This window comes from Populus alba, chromosome 8 (genome assembly GCF_005239225.2).
Source record: "Populus alba chromosome 8, ASM523922v2, whole genome shotgun sequence".
Lineage (NCBI taxonomy): Eukaryota > Viridiplantae > Streptophyta > Magnoliopsida > Malpighiales > Salicaceae > Populus > Populus alba.
In genome coordinates, this window is record NC_133291.1 from 11,106,309 (window position 1) to 11,128,995 (window position 22,687).

Below are 22,687 nucleotides of genomic sequence, written 5' to 3' on the forward strand. Positions count from 1 at the left end.
CTAGTTATATAGGTTACTGACAATTCATTGATTTTAGAAAGAATTCTGCAATCAGGCTGATCAATTATTGACACGAGGCACTGTCAGATATACAAAGAAAGCAGAGAGCGACTGCACAAAAATAAAAATAAATTAAATCATGGTTACAAGTATGGCTGTGCCTGTATATATAATTATATATTATCTGGAATATTTACAACCATATATATATGAGATATCCTGCATAGATACCGAAAGGCATACGCAGCCCTCTATTGCAAATTGTTTATATGAATGGATAACCAAACCTTTCAGTAAACTACGTACACCCTCAGATTGCTTTCTTATCATAAAAAAGAAAAGAAAAGGCATGGAGTTTTTTTGTAAGCTTCATAATTTAAGTTCGACACCATATTTGAGTAATTAACTAATGAAATCTTTGGACACCACGCATCTAAGATATTATGTAGATCATATGCGCAGAATATATGTGTGTGTGTGTGTGTTAGCTATAAACCCTAGACGAAGGTAGATATAAACCTAGGTCTTCAGAATTGCAACAATATTGAGTGTTCATTGGTCCACTGCAGAGCAGATGCAGTGAACTTCTAACGATAGCACGCATCAATATTCGTATGATGAGGAATATAACAACGAAAAGGAATCTATTCCGAGAGAGAGAGAAATTCTTAAAGAAATCATCAACGCGATAAAACAGATGTTGAGATCAGAAAAAGGTATATAGTTGGGATTTTGAAATCAGTAAATGATATCCCGAAAGGTTAGGCAAATCGAATCAGGGCTTGGGAACACTAATTAAACTCCATTATAACTGAACTGCATCATAAACTCCATTCACTAGCTATGACACTGCGTCTGCACCTGGTTCCATCATCACACCAAGCGCATCCCAAAGAGCTGCTTAATTTCTAAATAAAAAGAAACACTTAAACAAGCAAGATTTTCCTGACTGTCTAGATCAGATACGTTTCTAACAACTGGTAATGATGTGTAGCTGGCACCAATTAATCAGATGTAGGATTGGCAAATGTCCAAGATATGGCAAGTTTGCAAAGAAAAAGGTTATTACCAGTGAACCAAGAAGAGATGCTTATATGGAATTGGGTTAAATGCAAATCAAATTATCGTCGGCCGGAGAGAGAGGGCAGCGAAGAGAGATTCACTGAATTTTCTTCGGTGGAGATGCTACTCCATTTCCTTTCTTCTTTAATTATGTGTGAACCTTATGCAATATTTGCCTAACCATGCAAATATATATTAGATGATTAGAGATATGGTCCCCTCGGATACCAACTAGCGTCTCTTTTGGCTCATGGGTTGATGCTTTACTTCTCAGAGGGCTAGTCCCCCACTCTCTCAGGCCCGGCCTGAAAAGTTATTAATGCTCTTACAATATATATAGAAATACTCACTAACCTGTCTGCAAAACTGCATGGTGCTATTCTTGGCGTGACAATATTCAATTTGCATCCTTAGGGACCACCTCTCGCATTTTCCATCTATAAATCCTGTTTTTAATATTTATAATATTAATCTTCACTATAGCTATAGCTTTTTCACGGTCCTCCTATTTATATATTCCATCTACCAATAAATAAACCTGATAATTCAAAATTCCCTTTCAATCCTCTCCTCATCCTTCTATTTATACCTCCTTATCCTCTCCTCTCTTCACATCAAAGCACCACCAGAGAAACTCTTGTGCTTGTACATAAAATTGGCAGCTCCTGGTATTTTTAATCTATATCATACGCTAGCTAGCTCTTCTGATGAGACTGTGCATCTTCTTATCGTGCACCACTATCAGTTGAAGCTGCCAGCATGATCTTAACCTCCCTCCTTTGTCGAGGAAAGAACAGATCGTGTGGCAGTTTCACCTGAAGTTGGTATCACGAGAAACCCTAATTTCTAATTCTAAATAAACCCTAATTAATTTCCTCTTATTATACTTTCTTAGATGGCTAGCTAATATTAGGTTTTCCTTGTTCAATCCCTAGAAAGGCAAGTGATCTTCTTTATGAAGATATATCATTTAGGCTCATCTGTAGTTCTTGGGGTTTGCTTCTTACTGTTGCGTTTGCACTAAAAAATTGTTTTTTTTTTGTGTGTGTGTGTTTAGTACTGTATTCTTTGTTGTGTTTCTGCGATCTTTTATTATGTGAGACTTGTGCGGAAAATTTCCAGTGCTAAGGTTTGTTAGGGTTTTGGGTTACAGGATTTTTGCGTCTCGGTACAGTTCCATGATTCAAGATCCCTCCTGATGCTTTGGTGATTGAGCCCCGAGAGTCCTATAATTAGCCAGTTGTACGGAACTTGTTAATTAATTTGGTATGCCTCCTCTATTTCCCGTAGATTACTTATAATTATGTATTATCTTATTTTTCTGTTAGGGTTTTATAGTACGGTTATATGAATTAATTCTGGCTTGATTAGATCAGCGGCAACAAATTTCAAAATAATAGCATTCATTTAGGGTTTCAAAAAACCTCTCATATCACCTTCATTTTTAGTTGATTTGGAATTAAAGCTCACCTTAATTAATAGCGTGGCTAGGGTTTCTGTGAAGTGCGTTCCCTTCTAGTTTAACTGCTTACAAATTAAAGTGTGTGAGATATCAGACAAAAAGAGAGGAGCCAATGTTTTCTTTAAATATTTTGTATTTTTAAAACTAGCATTTCTCCTCTCGATTTGCACTCAGTATATTGTTTAGTGGGCCAATTGATCCAGTTATAGATTCATGAAACCGAAACTAAATTTTTATTCTTATGTTTTGAAAAAATTGCTCTTTTTTCCTTTGTCGCTTCCCTATTCCAGGTTCTCATGAGGTTGGTTTGTTCAATCTTCCCACTTTGTGAGTTGGATCTTGGTCATTTTCTGCCTTAAATCTTAGTTACAGACCCACACCACACACCACCCAAAGTTAATAGCTGTCTTATGTTTTGTCGAAAGGAGTTGAGATCGTAAGATATCATCATTAATTTGAGAGTACTGTTCAAGAACCTTTGTGTGTTTTTGTGTGTGTGTGATTTTGCAACTTTGAGTAGTGTAAGATTTCATGGAAATAGTAAGGTGGAGAGACTACTTGAGATCTGGAGAATATATGTGGTACAGTAATAGAATAGCAAGATTGTCCTATTTGAAAAGTTGTTTCTTTAACATTTATAGATCCTCTTGTGGGTCTCTTCTGTCTTTCTAGCTTATAGTTTCAATATGATGAAAGCATGAGTTTTACGGCATACATAATATTCCTTCAAGTTCCTATCCTGTTCTGATGTTAGATCACTTTCCTGTATATTTCTTCCATGTTTGATGATGATGAAGAAGAAAAGGATGGTACTGAAAACGACGACAAGAGAGATTATCAAGTTGAAAACATTGTATTCTTTAATTTTAGGAGATCCAGTTGTAAATTATGAACATAAAGCGAAATAAATAACCTTCAGATCAAATGAACCAAGTATTTGCCTAGTTTCTTATTTAAACGTGAAAAGCAAATTTAGCCGAACTTCTGAGTTGGTGTGATCTTTTGGCCTCTGAATGCCTGTTTGATTGTTTGATATTTGGATGCATTTTGGAGAAGCCTGCTAACCAAAGCATTGTTAGGACTATATATGGTGTGGTCGTATGCACCAGTCTCCTCGAGACTTGTATATTCGCGGACCACGACAACGCAGATCGTGTGGACTGGCTAAATGAGCATTAATGGTGATGCTATAGCGATCGACGGGACGATTTATGCTGTCATTGAGAGGACCGCGCGCAACCCCAAACCTGATATAAGATTTCATACTACAATTTTGTTTTTAATTTTATCATCCTGTATTCAGAGTGCTAGCTGCAAGACCACATATCTAGTTAAATCCCAGGTCACGGTAAATTAGCCTTTGAATTTCGATAGAGAAATCTGTCAATGAAGTTAAGATGTAGAAATGTTAGTTTTCTCACATTTATTTCTACATCTGGGCTTCGTTTGACGTATTTTAGTTTGTGATTGGTGCTTTGTATTTCATTAAACTCACATTTCACTTTAGCTTGAATGTGAACCCCTTAAACTAATTCGAGTCCTTCAAATTTACACATTGCTACATTATGAAACAGCCATGTGCATACAAGAGAACAGAACATTAAAGATATATATATATGAAGGATGATGGTTCCGGCCCTCGAGCTACCTCTATCTTTCCTAGTATATGTCGCATCTCTCTTCTTTCGGTAGGAATCTCCATGTGGACAAGATTCCATATGGCTTTCCTTTTTCCAAAGAGTACCCAAATAAGCAAAAGCGTCACTAGTTTGATTCTCCCAACTATTACCGGAGGTTGCAGTTGTCATTTTCATCAAGGACGTCATTGGGTGGAGGATCCGCTGATAAGGCCTTGTTACATGCCATCTTAAGGATGGTCTTGGGAGACCGTAATGCTAGCTAGACAACGACAATACAAGTCACTTGTACGTATTCTTAAAGGGACCCGGGAATGGCTCGCGTTCAATTAGTGAAAGAGAGAGACCAGTTGAAAATGTTAGTGAAGTGTACGTATGAACCTGTGATGGGATTGTGTTTTAAATGGATATATAAAGCTTGTATGTATTCTGGTTCACAAATCATATGCAGGGACGATGGCGGTTTCTTTTATCTCTTTTGATTTAGTTGTTGATTATATGAGTTCCATTTTTAAGTCTTTATTTTGCCTCCTCGACTGTGTTTCTGTTGTAATAGCGGGCTAATGATACTTTCTCTCAGAAATGTAACTGTGCTAGCTTTGGTGCAACACGAAGTGAAAGCAGAAATTAAGAAAGGTGGTCGTCGGTCACCTAAACCCAAGTTAATAAAATGTAAATGGCCGAACAACAAGAAAAGAAAAGAAATGAAAATGAAAGCTTGGTTACAGTTAAACATGGATCTGAAAACAGAAAAGATAAGAAAACAAGCAAACTATGTGAATATTATTTGTATTTTTTATATATAAGATAAAAAATTATGTTGTGGAGAATCATTTCTATGGAGATTAGTGATTAGGCAGTGGATTGTTCTTCGTCTACTCAGAGGTAATGAAAGATTTAGCTACTAGCTGTAATATTTTCTAATCTTTTTTATTTTTTTCAATTAAAGTGTTTCTCCTTAAATGCGTAAACTTGCTGGTGATGAGTTAATTAAACAGACGTCACCTGCATCCTTATCATGGAACCCACTAATCATAAAATTTAAATAAAAAAGAAAATCAAAATTCGAAATTGAGAAAAAAAGAAAGAAATATATAAATTAAATAACAAAGATGTAAATTGTGTTTCAGGAGGAAAATCGCTTCCATCCCCTTTTCTTTTTGCGGGCTGTCAATAAATACTAAGTAATCCGGAAACAACGATAAAAAAAATGCCAATTTTCCCTCATAAAACGTAGAACATGATGTTGCTCTCTTTCCTATGTTCATCAAATTATGTATAAATATTAAATCCTTATCAACTCACGCAAATTAAAGTTCGGGATAATATCTAGTTTAATTTAAAAAAATAAAAATGATATTATTTTAATTTTCAAAAAATATTTTGTGGAAATATATTATTTTTTATTGACTACCCGAGTTTATCCTTTCAATTCATTATCTAGATCTTGAATTTGGCCGAATTTTATAGCTAGCTAAGTTTCATGTTTATAAGCTCCTATTTCTGTTTAAGACTCAATAATTTCGTGATTTCTTAACTATTCTTAAGGGCCATTCTAGCCAAATTATTACCTTTGTCGAGCCGTTTTACTTGTTTTTCTTTAAATATGGAGGTGATTCGACAAAAAGACTTATTGGGTTCAACTTTAAAAATTGGAAATTAAGAGACTTTTTGAGATTTAAAGCTTGTTATTTAAAATCTTTAAAAATTCTTTAATTACAAAAATATGAATAATGCTTACATTCAGTAGCGGAGGGAGGGGGGCTGGCAAGGGCCCCGGCCCTACAAGCAAATGCCCTTCCTTTTATATATATTTATAAATTTAATAAACACAATTTTTTGGTCCTCTTAAATTATAATTGGCCCCCCTAAATTTTTTCCTTGCTCCGCCCCTGCTTACATTGGTCTTAATTAAATTTACTTAGATAAAAACTATGGAATGTTTTTATTCTGATTTCTTTTTTTCATATATTATTTAAAAGAATTATGAAGCATTCATTTTTCAAGTAATTTTATTTTCAGAAAAAAGTCTTGAATTGAAGTACTGTCCTTAATCGTAATTTAATTCAAACAGCACAATAATAGATTAATAAATAGTAAAGTGATTTTACTTACCGCATGATACAGTATTTCATATCAAGCAATTTGATATGTTTAATCTTGTAGCATAATGCAGTAGTCGCAGCTAGAGATGATAATGAAGAACCAAATTTCGAATTTCTGTACTACCCACACCCATACTTAATTACAAAAATTAATATTTATATTTAATTCAAGTAAAGGTTTTAGGACATCCATATCCATATTTTTATCTAATTCATTGACCTATTAATTATTAAAATATATACCATTATACAAAATCATTTGTGCTATGATCAAGTATAGCTGAAACTGTTATTACACCGTTGTTGACACCCTACAACTTATAAAAAAAATTCAATGTAAGAGCATCTCCACAGAGTTAAAAATAAAACCTAAAAAATATATATTCTAGTTCTTCAAAAGCTTATTTAGCACTATTCAAGAAAAAGTGCTAAATAAAATGCTGTTATCGAGCCAATTGATGGTTTTTGAAACCCCAGGTCGAAACAAAAAGAGTAATTAATGTGAGGATGAAGAAGGAGAAGAACACGACTAATATCTAAAGCAAGGTGGAGATTGTGGTTCTGTTGGTTTTAAATTGGTTATAGCTTGCTAGAAGAATTCTCCTCCAGGCTGGTGTGCGAGAGAATAGTAGGACATGCCGAGGAGAAAATCAAATAGCCCTCGACCCGGGTCCATTTTTCCTACCGGGTCGGTTTTGTGGAATGCCAGCATTTCTTCGGTGGAGGAACATTCCATGGTTAGGTGGCCCGAATCTAAAATAATTGGGTTTAGGCTTGGAGCAAGGCAATCCGATTAATTCCAACCGGAATGCTCCTCCCTTTAAAATATAATTTCAGGGCTGGGCTCGAGCTTAAACATCATGCGAATAAATGTTCTAAATTTGAAATGCTTTGGCCTTTCTCCTGTTAATTTTATTTCTGTCAGTCTTAAAATCTGTTTACGCAGTGTCTCGTTATAGCCCCAAAACTTTGTTTTATCTCAATCACCCCCTTCAAGTTTGAACAATTTTTCAATTCTCCTTCTCTACATCTCCGTTTATGGGTTAGAGGAATTGATGGTATGGCATTCTTTAATTTGCTCAACTGATCTCTTGAAGTAAAAAAAAATAATCTCAAACAAGCATCATTCCCGAATTTTAAAAAGAAGGTTTATGTATTAGGCAAGCCATAACAACTTAAGTTTTTTGGGCTGAGAATGTTTTTTTAATATGGTATTAGAATCTTATTAACCAAGCGGTCATGAGTTTGAATCTCATTACTGTTATTTTAATTAATAAAAATTATACACAAGATAATATGTGCATGTGTAAATTACAAACTCAAAAAACTTTCACTTGAGGGGGTATATTAGAAAATAATATAAATCATATTTTAGGATCTCATCTAATGGTTTAAATTTTTGAATTGAAATGATTCTTTGACATGGTATCAGAGTCATGTTGACCAAGCGGTAATAAATTCAAATCCCATCGTCCTTAATCTATTTAATAAAAAATATGCACAAGGTAGTGTGAGTAGTCGTTCAAAGAGCTTTCACTTGAGATAATATGTTAAAGAATAATATAAATTATATATTAGGTGTCATTTACAAACTTAAGTTTTTACGTTGAGATAATTCTTTAACAATATAAGTATTATTTTGCATCATATGCAAATCTATAGGGACAACCATCATTTAGTAGTTAATCCTTTTGGTTTTTTTAAATAAAAAACTTCATATTGAATTCCTATATTTTTACATGTTTATCCTTGATGTTCGATTAGTTTTTATTATAATTTAATTGTTTTTTTTATCCGAATTACCCCTTTTTTCTAGTCAAAATTTTCAGTTTCACCAGCCACAAACCAAAATAAAAAATACAGTTTGGAGATTAAAAAAAACACGTTAATGGTCAGCTTTTATTAAGCAAATAACTTGCATGATTTTTCAAAACTAAAAAGACTTGCTTACAAAATCCAAAAAAAAAAAACAGGAAAAGGGGACAATAAATAGCTAGAGTTACTCTATTCATGCACACACAAATCTACGTGTTTTGAGCTTGTGTTCGTACACAAATCATCATCACATATCATTGGAGAAATTGACACCTTGGACCCAGACCAAGTAAACAGTAGAGCAAGCAGAGTTTGCGACAAGTCAATTTTTGCTGCAAATTCTCTACTCGGATTACTTGTCGTGAAGAAATTGTTGGGTACGAGGGCTATTGGCTGGGTCTCCTTCCGGTCCTCCATGCTGCACTCTCTGCATTGTGCCCCAGCAGCACCCAGAAACCGAGGCGTGGCTTCAATTTCTCACCAGTCAACTTTATATCTTTTAGCGTTCTGCAAGACTAAATGCCATTTTCGTCATTTTCGTCTGCATTGCAGTCTGGAGAAATGAGAGATAGCGAGCTGATATTTGCATATGCAATCATACACCTCTTAAAACTTCACCAAGAACTTATGACAGCACACACTTGGGATGAAAGCTCACAAGTCAGCAAATATGCACTCTTCAAAGTGGCAAAATTTCCTACATCGTGATTAATTCATAAATGAACATTTCTTTACAAGGCCTACTTTGACATTCTTCCCATCATCTATGGCTACTTGGAGGACTAGTGCTATCACCTGTGTTTTGGGGTGTTTCTCACGCTCGACATGTTTAAAGAGAACCACCGAGCATAGGCTTTTTGGGGGTTCTAATCACTGAGCTAGAATGAAACATCCTGCTATCATGTTTCTTTTGTTGTTAGATGTACATGAGAATTCTCGATTCTAGCATCTCGAACTACCTATTCCTGAATCCAACTTCCATTCCCTCCTAACAATAAAACATTACTCTCTTTACATTCTCTTTCAAGGCTGGAAGTGGCCGGACACCAGATTCTCCTGTCCGTGTTCCCTTTGCACCATGGCAAGCACCACTGCCTGCTGAGCCATTCTCCTGCATTACTGGCTCCGTGTAAAATCGAGCACGAAAAGCAGCTAAATGTGCATAGTATGCGGGAGGAACTGCACAAAAACCAGTAGCAAGTTGTAAAACAATGTGCTGCATACAGCTGACAACATCGAAAACTTAGAATAAGGCATTCAACACATTTCCGTATTACACGAATTATTCATCTATGGGTTTTGGGGGGGGGGGTCATGAAACAAATTTCCATGGTCGTTCTTACGTTCTACTCACTATCCAGGAACCTCAATATCAAGGGGTTAAATTCATAGTGTTCACTATCCAGGAACCTCAATATCAAGGGGTTAAATTCATAGTGTTCTTTTTGTTGCGTCTCCAAAAGAGAGAAGTTCATAAAAGCATCCAATTAGCCAATATTCTTATGCCACATTTAATAATTCAATACATCACTAAAAAAAGGAGTCTCCAGAAATTTTCTTAGTTCTTGCAAAGACTTTTGAGAGGTTAAACTCAGTGGACAATGTACCAATATATTGTCCACAGGACTTACCCACTGAAACAGAGCGCGTGCACCTTGCGTATGTGTAACAGAGATTGTTTGTCAAGGACTGGATTCCATCAGCTGTGAAATTGTTCTCATCCCACAAAACATGATAGTGTGCTGGTCTACTTGTTCCCTGTCACATCAGATAGAAACGAGTTCATTTCAATCACGAGGACAGCAAGCCAGTGCATACATGCTTGTAAACATACTGATATTCAACATATGGAAGAAATAAATCATCCTTATTTCACACTGTCAGCATTTGCAAGATATCCTCAGCAAAGAACACAACCACGTAGGGAATTAACAGAACCAGATAAAAAGCAATCAACAAATCACTGCTCTAAATCTCGAATTTGGCAAATAGAATTTGGCAGCATTCACTTCTGCTTGGAAATTATACCTGACACAAGTCTTTGATCTGTCAACCAATCTGATTTTAGTTTAATCCAACCTAATATTCCATCCATTCCCATTGAGTGGTATCAAGCTTCTATCTAGCTCAACAAAAAAAAAATCTCATGACTCCATTCGGCTGAGCTGGTGGTATGAGAAAGATCAACACTCTGTAGTCCATTGGCACACAGGTAACCAATTGGCAAGTGGCAATGAACCAAGCTTATTCCAAGCCCAACTAACGTGGTTCAGAGTCCCAATCAAACTGAGTTGTCCAGGATAGCAGAGTAATCACCCAATTGCTACCTTGGCCATTTTCACAGAGCACATGAGCAACAGAAGAGGTATAGACATCCCTAGGAATAAGAACCATCTGACCATGACAGCCTGTCCAACATAGTTTTTCCAATCACCTGGATTGGAAAAGAAATACAAGCAACTGGCCCTGTATTCCTTTTCCCCTCTCTTTGAAAGAATTCATCTATTATAACTTCCCTCATCATTTACAAGATCATCATAAAACAGGGAGGCAGATAGGCTAAACATATATATGCTATGATTTATGAACCAAAAATTCGAGTTTCTTAAGGAGATTTACATTTACGAAATAGAGATTCTACCTGAATACCAGCATGGCTACAGAGATAAAAGTCAAATTCCGTTGGATGACAGATTTTAGAATCAACCACAGTGCCTGAAAAACAAAAAAATCAAGAAATGAATTTGAATAACGTAAACTATTAGAAAAGATAAAAAGTAGATAAGAGCGCCTTTGAGCAAATATATAGACAACAGGATATTCTGAACTTTACCAGGTAATATGTTTCCACTTTTGTCTGTGCTATTCCTGTCCCTATGGTTGTTGGCAAACAATCTTGTGTGGTGACGTTTTTGTACAACAATGAAAGTCACTGGTGGCTGATAATTTGGCTCCAAAGAAGCGCAGGCCTGTAAAGAAATTATTCAATTAGAAATGTTTCCACTTTTGTTGAATAAGAAACATGACCCTGAAATTTAAATTCTAACCTTCCGAATTGCATCCAACTCATAAAGCAGAACTTGATAAAATTGCCCTTCACTAACACCATCCCTGCACAATTTTCATGCCATCACTTTATGAATCAAAAGTATGAAGGTCTAAATTTATTCATATAGCAGATCCCGCAGGCAGATTTGCAAGCTCACAAGCAAGCATTTCAGGCATTTGAAAAACAAATAAGTTGACAATAAGCGCAGGTGCGCATGTAACCATGTGCAATCGTCTCAGCTACCATGGTTTTAGAATGACTGGTTATAGTGGTAGTAGGGTGCTTGCACCAAATAGGTTGGATACAACCTTGGTTTGAATCTAAGTGCTGATGGAACATGCAGTGTCATGCAATGGTCAATACATTTTATTACAAATTTTTTGCATATGATGACAATACTCACCTATAAAATATGATCCTTAGCGGCTTTTGCCCCGTTGCTTTCCTGAAAGAAATCAGGAGATCTCTGCACAGGAGAATGTAACAAGTCAAATTGCAACATTTCTATCAAATAGATAACAAAATTAAGAATTCAGGTAAAAAATATGCATGCGAAATTTCTTTACCTGATCATGCCACCACTTACAGTACCACGAACAGGATCTTGCCATGTTTTGTACAAGTCCTGTATGAGTTCCTGTCTGTGAGCTTGAGCACATACCAATCCAGCGTATTTCGTTACTTCAGGCCAGTCCTGAGAAGCTACCACCTGCAGGAGGGCTCACATCTATCAGCAACCAGATCTTAACAATTTTGAAGAACAAGTTCAAGCAAAGGGAATTTGGTAAAGAAATTCCACAGCAGCAATCGAGGGGCTTGAGTCCTCTCCATTCTCTGGGTGAGTCACATCTGCTCCGAAAATAATTGTCGGTATGTCGCTAACTAATGGTATTCTGCAGCTTAAAGCATCTAAAAGGACGGTATTCCTACCACCCATCTGCACCAAGAACATGGAGAAAAATAAATATCGGAACCATGAATGATTTAGTTAAATGTTCAGGACAAACTTCAGACATCGATACGGAAATTAAAGGAGCAAAGTATAAGAGTAAAATTATAAATATATGAGAAAAATCTAAACGTGTTCCATCTTTCCCTAGTAATTCGATAACTTCACCAAGTACTTGGTGGTAGTTTTATACATATTCAATTGATAAGAGTCACTTTAGGACTTTAAGAATGCTCCAGACATTTGTAGAATATTGCTATTTTCATAAACCAGAAAAGTTGATCTAACCTTTACATTGATCTTGAGCGACAGGTTTGCCAAGTACTGCTTACTGATCTTGAAAACGTGTTTTGAGAGACAACATTGAGTTATTAAACCAAGATCAGTTTCACATATTCGCTTCAGATCACCTAAAAACGAAGTCATGTTACAAAATTCTAGTACTGACTCATATCTTCATTGTTCTTTGAAAAAAAAAAAAAAAAAACAATCATAAGATGACTTGGATAGATCACAACCACTAAATCCTCAGCACAAGTGGCATACCATAGAGGGACCCATTGTTGTCAGGTAGAATAGCTAAGAGAAGCTCTAGCTCTTTTCCTTTGGTTCTGTTCGTGGATGCATGACACACATGCTTCAAAGCTTTCTCTACATGCTCAGGCCTGGCATTGTAAATAGGGATCACAGGCTCTGAATTGAACTCCTAAAAACAAACAAATTATCCAGTTAATAACTGTTCATGAAAAGGAAGAACAAGTGCTAAAAAGCAGTTTGGGCTATAGAAAAACTACCATTCCAGAAACTTGACACATTTGGGCAAGTTCATTGCAAAAGCCACGAGCAACACTCTCTTGCACACTCCTAGAGAAGTTAATACATGCCCACCGGCTTACAGTCATTCCATTAATCATTTTCTATTCATATGGGAACCAGCAGACCATGAGATCATTGTTAGAAGGCATCAAATGAATAAGAGTCGACTAAAATAAAAATGATAGATTTGCTGAAACTCCTAATTCTTCCACCGCCGGGGGGTGGGATTCTTTAATTCACAACAGGATAAGATATTCTTTCCTTTCTAAATTATATCTTCTCTAAACCAGAACTTCTCCAATTTCATAATGCATTCCAATATTCAAAGTCCATTTTCAGCTTAGAGTAGAACATCATATCAAACAAAAAGAAACAAATGATAAAACAGAAAAAGAAAAGGAAGAAGAAGAAGAAGAAGAGCATACATTTAAGGTCCTAGTGCAATACCTTGTTCATCATATTCCATTGCCCAACTTGAGGCAAGCAATCCTTTTCTTTTCCAGTATCATGATATTTCAGCTGGAGGTTCATGTGTCGTGTCAGATGATGAACAAGTAACAATGCCAACTTTCTATAAATAAACAAGAACTAAGAAACTAAAGACTTTATATTACCCAAGGGGCAGGGAGAATACGAGCCTCAACAGAAGCTAGCTTTTCACTGATTTTGATACCAAATTCCTTTGCATAAGGATCTTGATCATAAGCATTATGCTGAACAGTCTGCTTGTATTTCAAAATGCTCAGAGTATGGAATTTAAAAGGATTAAAATAGGAAAACGAGAACACCATGCAAAACATTAATGCAATTGCACAGGACACTAGACCACATGTTAATTTCTAGCGCATTCGTATGCTTCTTTGTGAACAGGAGTAGAACTTATACTTTGCGCAATTATTTTAGCATGGAAATGACAGCAGCTATTCCATCAATGTCAGTGCCTATTCAACTAAAATGAGAGTACTTTATGTTTCTCTCAAAGACATCATATCTAATTCAAAAGCTTAAAGCATTAGGTGGCACTGCAGTTATGGCATAACATCGGATATTACTTGTAAGCTTTAAGATTGCACCGTTTCTATGCTCTCTAGTGAAGGACGCAAACAGTGTACAAGGAAGAGAAGGGAGAACAAAACATCATAAATACCTGTAAAATGTAATTTTCTCGATCCCTGGGTCTTTGACATGTAACTCTTAAGAGGGCAGTAATTTGCCTCTCATTCAACCTTTTTGTATACCGCTGCCCCTCCACAATTTTGCAAGCCTATTTGGAATCCCAACAAGTCAACAAGAGTTAAAGAAAGATAACTGAACGCAAAGAATTGAGCAGAAAAAATGACCTCAGCTCACCTCCATAGGTAGATAGTTTGCTTTCTTCTGGTTTCCAACCTGAAGGCAAGGTAGATGTGTATGTTGAATGGTAAAGCCATACATCTCCTGGAAGTATTCAACAACTGACTTCATGGTCGAGTTATCATCAACAGGAAACCTAAACCAGAAGACCTTTGAAAGTTAGAATACACATAAAGAAATTCACATCTTCTTTAGAATAAAGCACAATAACAATCTTCAGTTTCTTTTTTTTTTTCTATTTGTTAGCTGAATCACCTCAAATCACTAATAAATTGCTATACCTTTTTCTCATAATTGAAAATCTTAATGGCCTAGAGAGAACTAAAACTTACACAAGTTCTCTTGTAGGCTGAGATGTCAATCCTGAGACACGATACTTTCTTCGTACACTCCCTCTGTGAGTTACTTCAACTTTCACTCCTCTGAGGCCCTTCTTAATCTGTTAAAATGTTTTTAAACGGCAGCTAAAGTTAAACTAAATTCCAAAAGATCCTCAATAAAAATTGCCTACTTCACCCCTAGCTGTTAAGTACCTTAACTCGATCAGAATCCAACAATGGCCTTGATAATATATCTTTGCCTAGAAGCTGGGCAACGAACTCTATCACAGGAAGAGGCTCGATGAAAGCAGCTGAGGCCATATCTACATCACAACACGTTAAAAAGTAGAATAAATAAATATATATATACACACACACAATGAATATAAAAATGGGACTGAGAAAACTTCATGCAAACTGCTAAAAATTTCTATTCAACACACTTCAATTTCTTGTAATCAATTTACCAATATTTAAGGACAGTCCCATTTGAGTAGGCCTTATACTCTGGTAAAATCCACACCAGGACTCTAACCCATCACCAAGTCGTTGTGGTGCTCTTATATCAGGTGAAAAGAAGGATCTTCCCACAGGGCAATACCTTGACAGAAAAAAGACATCGTGAAGTAATGAAGCTCGATTCAAGAATTACAAAAATACAGGCGACAGAATTTAAAATGAAATGTGGACTCCATGAGAAATTGTACCTCTTTGAAGATAGCTCTCTCAGTACAATGTCAAGAATCTGTAGAGCTTCCTGCGGGGCATCAGCACGTTTCCCAGCTAAGAATTGACCTAAATGATACATATTGGCCCTCGCGACAAACTTGATCACCACCTTGTATTCCCTCCCTCTCCTGAAGAATTTTTATAAGGGTCAAATAATTACTTCATATCCACAAATAAAGAGAAGGAACATCTAGATTACATTTTAAATGTGATAAACAGGAAAGTTTTTTTTTTCTTTTTCTCAAAATTAAATTTTTATCTCTCACCCTCAATTTTCCATGTTCTTAAATTGAGTCAGTGGAGAAAAACAAAGTAAAATAGAAATGAAAAAACAAAGCAGAGATAACAAATACTTACTTGGGACCATTGATACCATCCTCTTCATCAATAAGCTTAATTATGAACTCCTTCCAAGTAAAAGGAAGCTCACCGGCCGTGTACAAGCTCTTTCTGCCATCATAAGCAGGCAGTCTCATTCCCAAGTCAGAATCTTTGTAAAGCCTCACGAGCTCTGCCATAATATCTCTGTTCATAGTTCTTGATGCCACTTCAGGAGTTATGGTAACCTGCAAGCATCAGAAGGAACAGATGATGAAAAGAGGCAACAAGCAAAAAGAATAAGTTAACGGACAAATTTTAACACAACAGAAGTAAAAACATAACCTATTCAATTTCATCTGCAATGCAGCAGCAAAAGATAAGAAAAAACAAAAGTATAAACACTTCCGCTGTCAGATTTAGGGCCACAAATTTTCTTCAGCAAAGAAATTATAAACTTAATATTCTACAGCAGCGTATATTAACAGCCATGTTCAATACTGTAGGAACCCATCCAGGAGACGGAAACGGTGGGGGGGTGGGGTATTATCTGTAGGCTCAATGTCAGATTAAGGGCCCAGATGGTGAATATCACAAATTCAAAAGAAAAAACTTGGGAGGAAAAAAGAAAAGAAACAAAAGACAACATCTTTCCTTCATTGCATTCAAAGAATGGAGCTTACATCATACTGGTTCAAGTCCTTGTCTGGTAACTCTGCAAGGAAATGGTTGGCTTTAACAATACACTTAGTCCCAACTTGACCATAACCAGGCCTAGGAGCTAAACTCAAAGACTTGCTTGAGGTAGGGAACCCCAAACCCATCTCCATTTCACAAACATTTTTACTATTCTCAATATGCCCATTAGAAGCATTTGCCAGGAGATCACCAGTTGGGTTCAGAACAGGTTTATGTGCCACTGTACAAGGCCTTGAACTAGGCCTCGTGCATACATCTCCTTGATCAGACTTTCTACCACCTCTGCCTCTCCTCCTCCCTCTGTTCTTTGCAGGAGGTGAGGCCTGGTTTTGGGGTTTGGTGTTGGAACTTTCTTGGAGTGGTTGTGGTGGTCCTTTTCCATTTTGAGCAGTTTTGTGGTGTTTTTGTGGTTGGTTCATGGAGTTGTGCATTTGGGTTTTTATCAGTAAGTGCTGCTCCGAGCTCTCTTTCATTTGCCTTACAGGCATTGCTGGTCTTTTCTTATACTTTCTTCCCTTCACTCACTGAAACTTTATATGATAGCACCAGGATACTGTCTTCAAAACAGTAAAGATTCACCAATGGCACAAATATACTTTATGTATCTTTAGCCTTTCGCTTGTATGTCTTGCAGGCTTGGATTTAAGCCCCACTTATCCTCTGCAACCAAAAAAGGTACAAAATAATATGAGAGAATGCATGTCAGCCAAGCGAACAAAAACATTGCAGATACAGTAAAGAAATAGGAATAATAATGATGACGGTGCAGTTCATCATAGTTGTATACGCAAAGTAAGAGGGTATGGGTAAAAGTCCGCGACTTTTTTGCACGTCATTAGCATTACTATTCCTTCCCAAATCTTGAAACCAAACTATTCAGTCCTCCGATTCAGCATATAAACCCATAAACAAATAAAAAGTAGAAAAAAATTGAAAACCCAAAAACAAGTTTTACAGTTTGTCTCTGACTTGTGAATCGTTGAAGTGGAGAAGGCAAAACATGAGACTTGAGAGTGCACATTGCATTAATATCACAGACATACATACGGTAAAGATTGTTTGTTGAAACTCAAAATAAATTGTTTTTCCCTTAAAATCTATGCTTAAAGTGTAAAGGAAAGGAAGGGCGTGAATGAAAACACGAAACCCCAAATAAGACCAGAAGCTAGAAATTAGCTCTGCAGCTCGAAAAATGATACAAGATGCAAAGACAAAACTGGCCATCACCAAACCAATAACCAAAATCTTGTTATAGATGGTTCTAATTAGCAACCGCAGCGAGCTTGAATCAAGAGGACAAGGACAGGCAAACAAAGGAGTAGTGCAAAAGAAAAATTAAGTATACTGGTACAAGGAGCTCAGCAAAATAGATTAGATATACCCAGTAGACAAAATCACAACCTTAAGCATGTTCCTTACACAAAACTGAAAGTTTATAAATAAAATATCAGGCAGAAGACCAAACAGATAAAAACTCAACAAGAGCATTAAAAAAAAATTATATTTCATTTTTAATAGAGATTTGAAACCCACGAGAGTACACATGGAAGGAAACAAAAAGAACAAGGAGGAGGTGAGGTGAGGTATATACAAAGAGAAGGAATAAACTTTGAAAAGAGCAGTGAAATCACTATCGTACCAATAAAAATTTATTGCTTTGACAAAGATGTCTCAGCAATAAATACCAACAACGACTCCAAAAAACCAAAAACAAAAAACCAGTATATACAACACGCACCTACTCAATCAGACACGCAGTAGCCAAGAAGAAACAAACCAAAACGCAAGAGTTTAGGTTACTAGGAGAGAGAGAATTTAGAGAAAAAGGGAGACAAAGAACGTGAAATGATGGGTTAAAGGAGAAAGGAAAGAGGAAATAAAGATGGGTTTTTATGGATGCTCAAGTTCTTCTGGCTTTAGATATAAAAGTGGGCAAGCAAGAGAGAGAGCGTTTAGAGAGATGATGGTGAATCTTTTATACACGCATGCAAGTATGCTTTTGGTGTTTTCTTTATCACGTGTAAAAGGCTTTGTGAGTGAGGCCCCCCGCCATGCCCCCTCCCCTCTCTTTGCTGCTTTATATATTACGACTACCCCAGCTTTTAGCCCCTCTCTGTCTTCTCGTTTCAGTTCTTGATGACTGAATTGCGCGCAGCCTCGAGGACGTACCATTGTCTGAACATGGTAGTATTTCTTAAATAAGAAATCCAAAAACAAGCAAAAATGTATTCGACACACATAAACAAAGAGGAGAAATGTGGTCGCTGGCTAGAGAGCAAAAGGAACATTAATATTACTGTTGTTATGCGTATAGTCCAAAAGAGCTACTGAGTAAATATAAAAGCAATCATCCACAGAAGAAGAATAATTCGAACTTGCAGTCCTCATTCCTGCAGATTTCTACATATGTTATGCAATGTTCACTCTTTCTCTCTCCCTCTTTTTCTCTTTTTTTAATTCTCTCTTGTTTTTTTAATTTCTCTTATTCTCTAGTCCCTATGTAATGCCCTTGCAAAACTCTTTTCTATGTGCCCAATAAACAAACAACGCCCCCATCCATCATCACGACCTTGGTGTGGTTCCCACTGGCCTTTTGTATTGATGACCTGATGATCTAGCGGGCATCATGTTCTTCCTTCAATTCACTGCCTTGGCCCACGCCATTCTGAGGGCTTTGACGAGTAGGAAAGCGCAGTGCTTGGTTTTTGTTGCTTTCCTGTGTTGCTGGGTTAACGGTGAAAGGATTTCAAAAGGATCAACTGTTCGGAGGGAATGGTCCTGATTATGGGATTCATGGGTTTGTTCATGGGTTGGGAAGTACTTGATGTGGCCTCGGATTTTTTTTGACAAAAAGACAGGAAAAATAAAAAACAAAGGGAGAGAAATGGTAATAAGGGAGAGTAGTCATCGTCTATCATGAGATCCTAGACTTGGGGAGGGGCAACGGTCCCACCAAAGACATGTTCATGGTGGAAATAAAACTAAAGTATGATGCAAGCCCATTCATTATATTTTGGATGGTTGTGATTGGGTGGTCTGGTGTGGGATAATTGCTTTGTTGACCAGCTTTGAAATGCTTGTGGTGTGCATGTCGCTCTTGTGCAACGAGCACTGGTCGGCAATTTAGGAGTAACGTCAATCCTTGCCAGCAAAAGAAAATAAATTAAAATGCCTGGGAGTGCATTCTATGCCTGGGTTTAGTATTTTTTAAAAAACAAATCATGTTAAAATAATTTTTTTTATTTTTTATGTCAATATATCAAAATAATTAAAAAATAAATATTAAAAATTAAGATTCATAATTTATCTCGGTTTATTTTTTATTGGTATTTTGGTCCCATAATTAGGATTGTGAGTTTAACAGGTTAATATCAGTTGACTCGGGTTATTTTTAATTGATTTTATTTAAATTTTATTCTTTAATATTAAGTTTATTGGAAATTAAACTTTGTAATTTGTTTTAATTTTATTTCTATAAAGTTATTATGATCTTATAACTTGATATACAGATTGGCAAGTTAATCTGAGTTGATCCGAATAGATTTAATAGGTTTTTGTCTTGATATTTATTAAAAAATCGCATCTTAAAATATTTATTTTAAGTCAAATTATGTTTTTATGATCATCCAAGTTGTTATTTAACCCACCACATTTACCAAGTCATATCAAATTAATTTATATGCAGTTTAATTAATTTTTTTATTATAAAAAATACTAGAGTATTTAAATTTTTTTATATGAAAAAAAAAATAATCCAAATTACCGTACAATACAAGCCAATTATTTAGACGAATTTAATTACGAGCAAGAACAGGGGGGGGGGGGGAAGGCATATCCAGCCCTTCATTGCCTTTTTAAATAAAAAACTGACATAGTTGTCAAGTTTTTCCTACGAAAAAAAATTTTTTTTTGTTAATTTTTTTTATTATTATTTTAATGTATTAATATTAAAAATAGATTTTAAAAAATTAAAAAATATATATTATTTTAATGTATTTATAAACAAAAAATATCTTAAAAAGTAAGACTCTTAAACAACATTCTTTAATCTAAAACTCTATGTATAAGTGGTACTCTACTATATAAGTGGTACATGTTGCACTATAGGCTGATTTTTTTTATTTTTTTAATAAAAAAAATATATCAATATGATATAAACTTTCTTTTAAAAAAATTTTGAGATTTTAATAATCAACTCAAAAGGGTTTTATTAAGCTTGATTAATTTCATAATATGATTGAAAAATAAGATATTAATAAAAAAAATCAATGATGATTCAATGTAAGAGATAAATGTTTGTCAATATTATAGAAATATATCTCAACAGTATTCTTAAAATGTCTTAATGATCTTGTTTGCTAATAAAATAAAAATTAAATGAGAATATAATAATTGTATTGAGATAAAAATGAAAAAAAAATAGCAATCTACCAAAAAAGTGAATTCTTAAAAAATATATATCTTCCTTTGACAATTGAAAAGCAAAACAAATAAAAAGCATTGGAAAAAAGGCATGGGTCAACTCTAGTGAACCAGTTAAATCCACGATCTAGAATATGATATCAAAATAACTCTATAAAAATAAAAGTTTGGAAAATAAGGAATACCAATTTCTAACAAGTCTTGTAACAAGGGATGAAATTAAAAAAAAAAATTTAAAATGATTAAAACCAACTCGGCCCAATTTTCAAAACTTGTGACACAAGATCGAACTACAACACGAAAGGGAAGCCTGGAAAAATAACAATGTCAAATAAGCCAAAATAACTAGGGATAAAATTTTAAAAAAACAAACACAACAAGAAAGGGGATCAAAAAGAAAAAAATGTGGATTGAAAAGAATGAGGATCAAATATAACACAAAAAGATAAAATCAAATTATAAGAGGTGAAATTGAAAAACAATTTTAATTGAGAAAAATAAAAATAATAGTAAAAAGAACGAGGACCATATTTAATATATAAAAACCAAACACCGAGGGGTAAATTTTTTTTAAAAAAAATCAATAAAAGATAAAAAAAATTAAATATATTGCAATCAAAAGAACGATAACCTCATTTAATTTAATATACAAATAACCAGGCTTCTCTATATTTCTTTGCAACAGCCAACGTGTTTTTACAGGGGGGCAAGAAAATAGGGACACGACCAGAATTCAATCATTGATCTATTGGTGGATGCCACACTACCATGTCCGAGAGGGCAAGGCGCATCGAACATTTTCCTAGAAAGCAGTGTTAGGAATTTTTACAGCGCTGCACACACCATCTGAAGGTGCAGGCATTGCTCATTTATTGCGCCTGCAAGGCATGCATCAACTATTTTTTAAAAAAAAAATTACACACACACGCATTAAAGTATTTAATTATTCCTAACTCCACATGAAAATAACAAAAAAAAAATATAATAAATGATTAAAAGTGTCATTCATCCAAAGTAAAAAAAAAAATTAATTTTAAGGGTATCTAAGTTATTTATTACAGAGAAAAAAAATGTAAAGTTAAAATTGCCTCTTGACTGAAGCAGAACTCTTTTTTTTTCAATTAAAGGTGATTTTGTAATTATATCATGCAACAAAGATGTACAAAGATTGATTAACTATGTTCATTCTTGTAATAATTAACGGGCCTCGTGGAAAAAAAAACATTTCTTCCTCTAAATACAAGTTAAATAAATTTTCATCCTTAAAATAAAATAATAATTTTATTGCGTGAAGTGTGAGTATATTCATGATGAACTTTTAAGCCCTCTAATTATTATTTTTTAATTGAGGGGCAAGGGCAAGTTGGGGACTGTGCCCGTTTTAGCATTGCAGTTAAACTTGTTTTTCATTTTAATTTTTTTTTGTTAAAATTGAGTACAGATCGTTTTGATGTGCTGATATCAAAAATAATTGTGTGAGCACAGGATTGTACACGTGAATCCAAACAAACGAGAAAGTTGCGATCGTTGGATGGTTTTGGTGCCCATGCTCTCCACGGTAACATAAATGCACCAAATCATTACCCCCAGGAGATGTGGGGGGGGGGGGGATATTACATATTAATGTAGCCATAGGGGACTGTGACTCTGGTACGGGCGTGTATTGTTTTCGAGATTGGGATTTGTTTTTGTCACCAAATAAAATAGTGAGAGCCTGAAAGGTATGTATGCTCGGCTGCTCACCAAGTTAGGGTATCTGTGGACAGATTAGAGGCATATCTGAGAATGGAGATGACAGTTGGGTGGAGTTTCCCGAGTAAATGTCGTCTCCTGAACGAGAAGAGAGAGAGCGTGTGGCGGGACCCATCATCGCACCTAGCTAGCTATATTTGCATCTTCCTGGACTTGCTCGATCGCCTCCATTGATAGTTCCAACTCTCGGTATTAGGAA

The 22,687-nt window shown here is 35.4% G+C and overlaps 1 protein-coding gene and 2 long non-coding RNA genes across 7 annotated transcripts; 1 reads left to right on the forward strand and 2 right to left on the reverse strand.

Annotated features, from left to right (window-relative positions):
- The first annotated feature begins 1,671 nt into the window (after nt 1-1,671).
- Nucleotides 1,672-4,810, forward strand: LOC140955828 (uncharacterized). Its single transcript, XR_012170412.1, has 3 exons — nt 1,672-2,001; nt 2,216-2,328; nt 3,604-4,810. It is a non-coding gene; the product is annotated as an uncharacterized lncRNA (long non-coding RNA).
- A 3,325-nt stretch (nt 4,811-8,135) lies between these two features.
- LOC118056561 (protein argonaute 10) lies at nt 8,136-18,766 on the reverse strand. Of its 5 annotated transcripts, none has more exons than XM_035068808.2 (22): nt 18,612-18,766; nt 16,299-16,974; nt 15,655-15,863; nt 15,276-15,425; nt 15,036-15,169; nt 14,782-14,891; nt 14,581-14,687; nt 14,246-14,384; nt 14,043-14,159; nt 13,510-13,617; nt 13,343-13,414; nt 12,874-12,996; nt 12,626-12,785; nt 12,368-12,489; nt 11,930-12,067; nt 11,697-11,839; nt 11,534-11,596; nt 11,129-11,192; nt 10,915-11,050; nt 10,723-10,796; nt 9,713-9,839; nt 8,136-9,260 (listed from the first exon to the last, which is right to left on the reverse strand). In XM_035068808.2, the coding sequence occupies exons 2-22, from the start codon at nt 16,800-16,802 to the stop codon at nt 9,070-9,072; spliced, it is 2,991 nt and encodes a 996-aa protein (XP_034924699.1). In that variant the 5' UTR covers nt 16,803-16,974; nt 18,612-18,766; the 3' UTR covers nt 8,136-9,069. The 5 variants fall into 5 exon arrangements, with proteins under 5 accessions (XP_034924699.1, XP_073267095.1, XP_034924694.1 ...); XM_073410994.1 differs by lacking the exon at nt 18,612-18,766 and adding an exon at nt 18,057-18,536; XM_035068803.2 differs by lacking the exon at nt 18,612-18,766 and adding an exon at nt 18,053-18,536.
- Nucleotides 9,375-9,706, reverse strand: LOC118056579 (uncharacterized). Its single transcript, XR_004688822.1, has 2 exons — nt 9,492-9,706; nt 9,375-9,446 (listed from the first exon to the last, which is right to left on the reverse strand). It is a non-coding gene; the product is annotated as an uncharacterized lncRNA (long non-coding RNA).
- Nucleotides 18,767-22,687: the final 3,921 nt, after the last annotated feature.

What these genes read in the sequence shown, in the direction of transcription:
- LOC118056561 (XM_035068808.2), bottom strand. Translation starts at nt 16,802, where the DNA reads ATGCCTGTAAGGCAAATGAAAGAGAGCTCGGAGCAGCACTTACTGATA. An exon ending in CGCTCAAGATCAATGTAAAG is followed by an intron (nt 12,068 to 12,367) that starts GTTAGATCAACT and finishes TTCTTGGTGCAG; the next exon opens with ATGGGTGGTAGGAATACCGT. An exon ending in AGTTGGATGCAATTCGGAAG is followed by an intron (nt 11,051 to 11,128) that starts GTTAGAATTTAA and finishes ATTTCTTTACAG; the next exon opens with GCCTGCGCTTCTTTGGAGCC.